The following is a 5,000-nucleotide window of genomic DNA, read 5'->3' as shown; positions in this document are numbered from 1 at the left end:
TTACGTAGCTGTAGTTTATATATATTTGTTCATCATTCCACTTCACTTTCCAATCCATCTAAATTAGGATTTGTAAGTTCAAGGCAGGAAGATATTTAAATTGTTTTATTAACACTAACACACAAGTTTGTACACCGGAGCTATACGAGGCGCAGCGACCAACCCGGAGGCTCTGTCGCTGCGCCGGGGAGGCCACGCCAGGATCGGCCGTCGAAGGAAGCAGTAGAAGGAGATTCAAGGAAACAGGAAACGTCCTACACGATCGACTCAGAGGGCCATCTTAGGCCTCCTCAGCGGCGGGCTCATCAGGCTTGGCGGCGACCACAGCGGCGTAGGGGTAGGGCACAGCGCCGTAGGTGCCAACATGGGGCAGGCCAGCGTAAGTGGCGACCTGGGGAAGACCAGCATAGGTGGCGACCTGGGGAAGACCAGCATAGGTGGCGACCTGGGGAACGGCAGCCTGCACGGCGACCTGAGGGTAGGTGTAGGCGACCTGGGGGATCTTTTGGGTGATGTAGTCAGTGGAGGTCTTGACGACGGGAGTTCCGTGGTGGTAGGAGACGCCGACGGGCACGGTGCGCTGTCCGATGACGGGTGTCTGCACGGCGTAGGCGTGAGCCTCGTGGGTGGAGTAGGCGAAGTTGCCGCCCAGACGGTGGCTCTGGATGATGGCAGAGTCGTGGGAGGGGGCACGCACTGCCACTGGGCCAGGCACCACCAGAGAGGCGGCGGCGCACGCTGCCATGGCGGACAAGATCAGCATCTGCAGGAGAACGCATTGTGAGACACGGCGAGGAGAGGGGATTTCATCGTGACCATTTGCATCTGAATATTCCTTTAGATTCCTATTTTTTGTCCTTTGAGATACAGAAACACAAGATTTACTTACAGCCTTCATGGTGATGGTGTTGTTTTGGTGGTGTACAGACGGTGTACAAAGACTTGTGGTGCAGAGACGAGGACCGACGGCCCTTAAGTAGTCCCACTGTGGTGACGTCAGAGCGGGACGAAGCCGCCCCCACACTGCGTTATGGGAAAAGATTAAGAGAAGGGAGTGTGTTATATATAGGAATGCATTCTAATACAAACCAGGAGGATTTCGAAACTGTTGTCACTTTTTTCGATAGACCTGTTTTGTGTATAGTGGATTTTTTCTGCCACAGTACTAGGTATGGATTGGAAAGGAAATGGTGTTGGGGTGATGCAGCAAACAAAATAGACAAGGTGAAAATATATATATAAATAGTTTAAAAAAAATACTTTACTTCATCGTTATGCCTACTACTAAGCGCCTGTCGGCCAGTCAATTTTGCATAGGAATGCAATTATATCCCTAAAAATGTATACTTATATACATATACATATATATATATATATATATATATATATATATATATAGAGAGAGAGAGAGAGAGAGAGAGAGAGAGAGAGAGAGAGAGAGAGAGATTTTGATATATGTATTTACATACATGTATATATATGTATATATATATATATATATATATATATATATATATATATATATATATATATATATATATATATATATATATATATATATATATATATATATATATATATATATATATATATATATATATATATACATATATATATACATGTATATTTATATATGTGTGTGTGTATATTACTGTTATTATCATAATTTCATTATCCTCATTATCGGCATTGTTGATATCGTTATCATTGTTACTATTATCTTTGACATTCTTACTATCATTATTATCATGATGATAATGATTATGATTATAATTATCCTCATTATCATTATCTTTAATATTCTCATCGCCATTATCATTATCATGATTATCATCATCGCCATTATTTTTTTTATTATTATCATCATTACTATTATCATTTGAATCATAACTATTGTTATTATCAACTCCAATTACTATAATATCATCATTATCATATTTATCATTCTTATCATCAGTATCATGATCACCATCATTATTATTATCATTAACATTAAAATTGTTATCTTCATTATCATTATTATGTTTGATAATATTGCTATCATTCTCTTTATTTTAATAACTATTACCATTATCATCATCACCAGCCTCATTATTATTATCATTATCGTCATTGTTATCATATATTCTTATCATTAATGTTACTGATAATATTACTATCATCTTCATAATCATTAGTAGCATATCTATCTATATTATCATGATAATTATTATTATCATTACTATCATCATTATATTAGCAGCACTAGTACCAGCTATCATCACCTTTATTATTCTTATCATCATTTTCATTATCATTATTTTTATTACTCATACCATTACTATCACTGTCAATATCATCATCATTACTATCGACATCATCATTAGCATCATTATAATTGCTTTATTCAGTATCCTTATTATCATCATTATCATTAGTGTTATTATTAAAATCATCATCAGCGACCATCAAAATGCACGCGGAAACCGATAAAATACCAATAACAAGGGTGTTAGGCAGGGCGACACCATCTCACCAAAACCGTTCACAGCTTACTTAGAGGAAACATTCAAGAAGATAGATTGGAAGGAGAAAGGGATTAAAATAGGGAATGAACACTTAAGCAATCTAAGATTTGCAGATGGCATTGTTCTTTTCGGCGAGTCAGCAAATGAATTATAACAAATTCTTAAGCAATTTGAATATGGAAAGTCTGAAAATTGGCATTAGAATGAACATGAAAAAAAAACAAAAGTCATGTTCAACAGTTAAACCACAGTTGAGCCAATACAAATTCAGAATGAGGTACTAGAATCAGTCAATGAGTATGTATACCTAGGGTAACTCATCAAGGCGAATACATCCTATGAAGTCGAGATAAAACGACGAATCAGGCTAGGTTAGAGTGCCTCCGGTACACAAAGTAATATATTATGAGGCCGTCTGCCACTGTCTAAAAAAAGTTTTTTGATGGATGTGTCCTCCCTGTCATGCCATATGGGTCAGAAACATGGATTATGAACAAAGCACTTGAGAGGAAATTAGTAAATGCTCAAAGAGGAATGAAAAGTTTTATGCTAGAGACAGGAAAAGAGCTACATGGATCAGGCAACAGACAATAGTAGAGGATATACTTAAGAGCATTAAAATAAAGTCGCAGTGGGCAGGACATATATATCGGAGACAGGACAACAAGTGGACAAAGAAAACAACAAAATGGGAAATACATGACACAAAGAGACCAAGGGCAATACCAATGACAAGATGGTGTGATGAAATAGCGAATTTCGCAGGAGTAAACTGGAATCAGAGGACACAAGACCGGAATGACTGGAAAAGATTGAGAGAGGCCCACGTCCTGCAGTGGAATGACACAGGCTGACGATGATGATGAAGATGATACATATACAGACACACAGATAATATATACATATATATATATATATATATATTGTATATGTATATTGTATATATATTCATATATATATATATATATATATATATATATATATATATATATATATATATGTATATATGTATATATATTTATACTATATATATACATACATATATATATATATATATATATATATATATATATATTTATATATATATATATACATATACTGTATATGTATGGATACGGGCCCTGTATGGAAGATAATATTTTTGTATTTCATAACTAAGGAACGTTATTCTTATCATAGTTATCTCGTTCGCTATTTTCTTTATTTTACTTTCTTATCTTTACTCCAAGACAGATAAATCTTAAGATACTTTTTTTTATAAATACCTTGTAATGGTATTAGGAAATTATATTTAAGAGGAGTGGGCCCATATACCCATTTATTTCTTAGTGGGTGGAATAATTTAGTAAGGAGACTATCATTAATCTCCAATAATATATTTGAGCTAGTCTCGTATGCTATTAGCAGGTCTTAGCATCCCCCAATCTAGCTCACTACCTCTCGGTCTACTCCAATGAGAATGAGCATTTATTTTATATATGCGTTTATGTATATAAATATGTATGTATGTATATACATATATATGTATATATATATATATATATATATATATATATATATATATATATATATATATATATATATGTGTGTGTGTGTGTGTGTGTGTGTGTGTACATACATATATATACATGCACACATATACACACATACTCACAGACACACATACACACACATATATAGATATAGAGAGAGAGAGATAGATATATGTATATATTTACATATATATATGTATACACACACACACACATATATATGTATATATATATATATATATATATATATATATATATATATATATATACATGATCCTTCATTCTATTTATAGCTTCCCCATATACTCAAAATCATACATACTCTTTGTATATGTAGTTTGTATATGCTTGTTCACTGTGACAATTAACTTTACATCTTCCTAAATTAGGATTTGTAAATTCAAGGCAGGAAGATGTTTAAATTGTTTTATTAACACTAACACACAAGTTTGTACACCGGAGCTATACGAGGCGCAGCGACCAACCCGGAGGCTCTGTCGCTGCGCCGGGGAGGCCACGCCAGGATCGGCCGTCGAAGGAAGCAGTAGAAGGAGATTCAAGGAAACAGGAAACGTCCTACACGATCGACTCAGAGGGCCATCTTAGGCCTCCTCAGCGGCGGCCTCAGCAGGCTTGGCGGCGACCACAGCGGCGTAGGGGTAGGGCACAGCGCCGTAGGTGCCAACATGGGGCAGACCAGCGTAGGTGGCGACCTGGGGAAGACCAGCATAGGTGGCGACCTGGGGAACGGCAGCCTGCACGGCGACCTGAGGGTAGGTGTAGGCGACCTGGGGGATCTTTTGGGTGATGTAGTCAGTGGAGGTCTTGACGACGGGAGTTCCGTGGTGGTAGGAGACGCCGACGGGCACGGTGCGCTGTCCGATGACGGGTGTCTGCACGGCGTAGGCGTGAGCCTCGTGGGTGGAGTAGGCGAAGTTGCCGCCCAGACGGTGGCTCTGGA

The 5,000-nt window shown here is 37.5% G+C and overlaps 2 protein-coding genes across 2 annotated transcripts in view; both read right to left on the bottom strand.

The window, feature by feature from the left end:
- Window positions 1-90: 90 nt before the first annotated feature.
- On the bottom strand, window positions 91-913 carry LOC147471503 (uncharacterized). Its single transcript, XM_086539317.1, has 2 exons — window positions 890-913; window positions 91-763 (listed from the first exon to the last, which is right to left on the bottom strand). The coding sequence occupies exons 1-2, from the start codon at window positions 896-898 to the stop codon at window positions 281-283; spliced, it is 492 nt and encodes a 163-aa protein (XP_086395443.1). The 5' UTR covers window positions 899-913; the 3' UTR covers window positions 91-280.
- Window positions 914-4,451: 3,538 nt separating this feature from the next.
- LOC147471502 (uncharacterized) overlaps window positions 4,452-5,000 on the bottom strand; it is an 811-nt gene continuing 262 nt past the window's right edge. The window contains exon 2 of the mRNA XM_086539316.1: window positions 4,452-5,000. This exon is cut by the window's right edge and continues 97 nt beyond it. Coding sequence (XP_086395442.1) covers window positions 4,642-5,000 — 359 coding nt within the window. The 3' untranslated portion in view covers window positions 4,452-4,641.

Source organism: Penaeus japonicus, unplaced genomic scaffold, assembly GCF_977035675.1.
Source record: "Penaeus japonicus unplaced genomic scaffold, GWHDUDI00000001_assembly GWHDUDI00000008, whole genome shotgun sequence".
Taxonomy (NCBI): Eukaryota; Metazoa; Arthropoda; class Malacostraca; order Decapoda; family Penaeidae; genus Penaeus; species Penaeus japonicus.
This window is presented reverse-complemented; position numbering and strand designations above follow the sequence as displayed.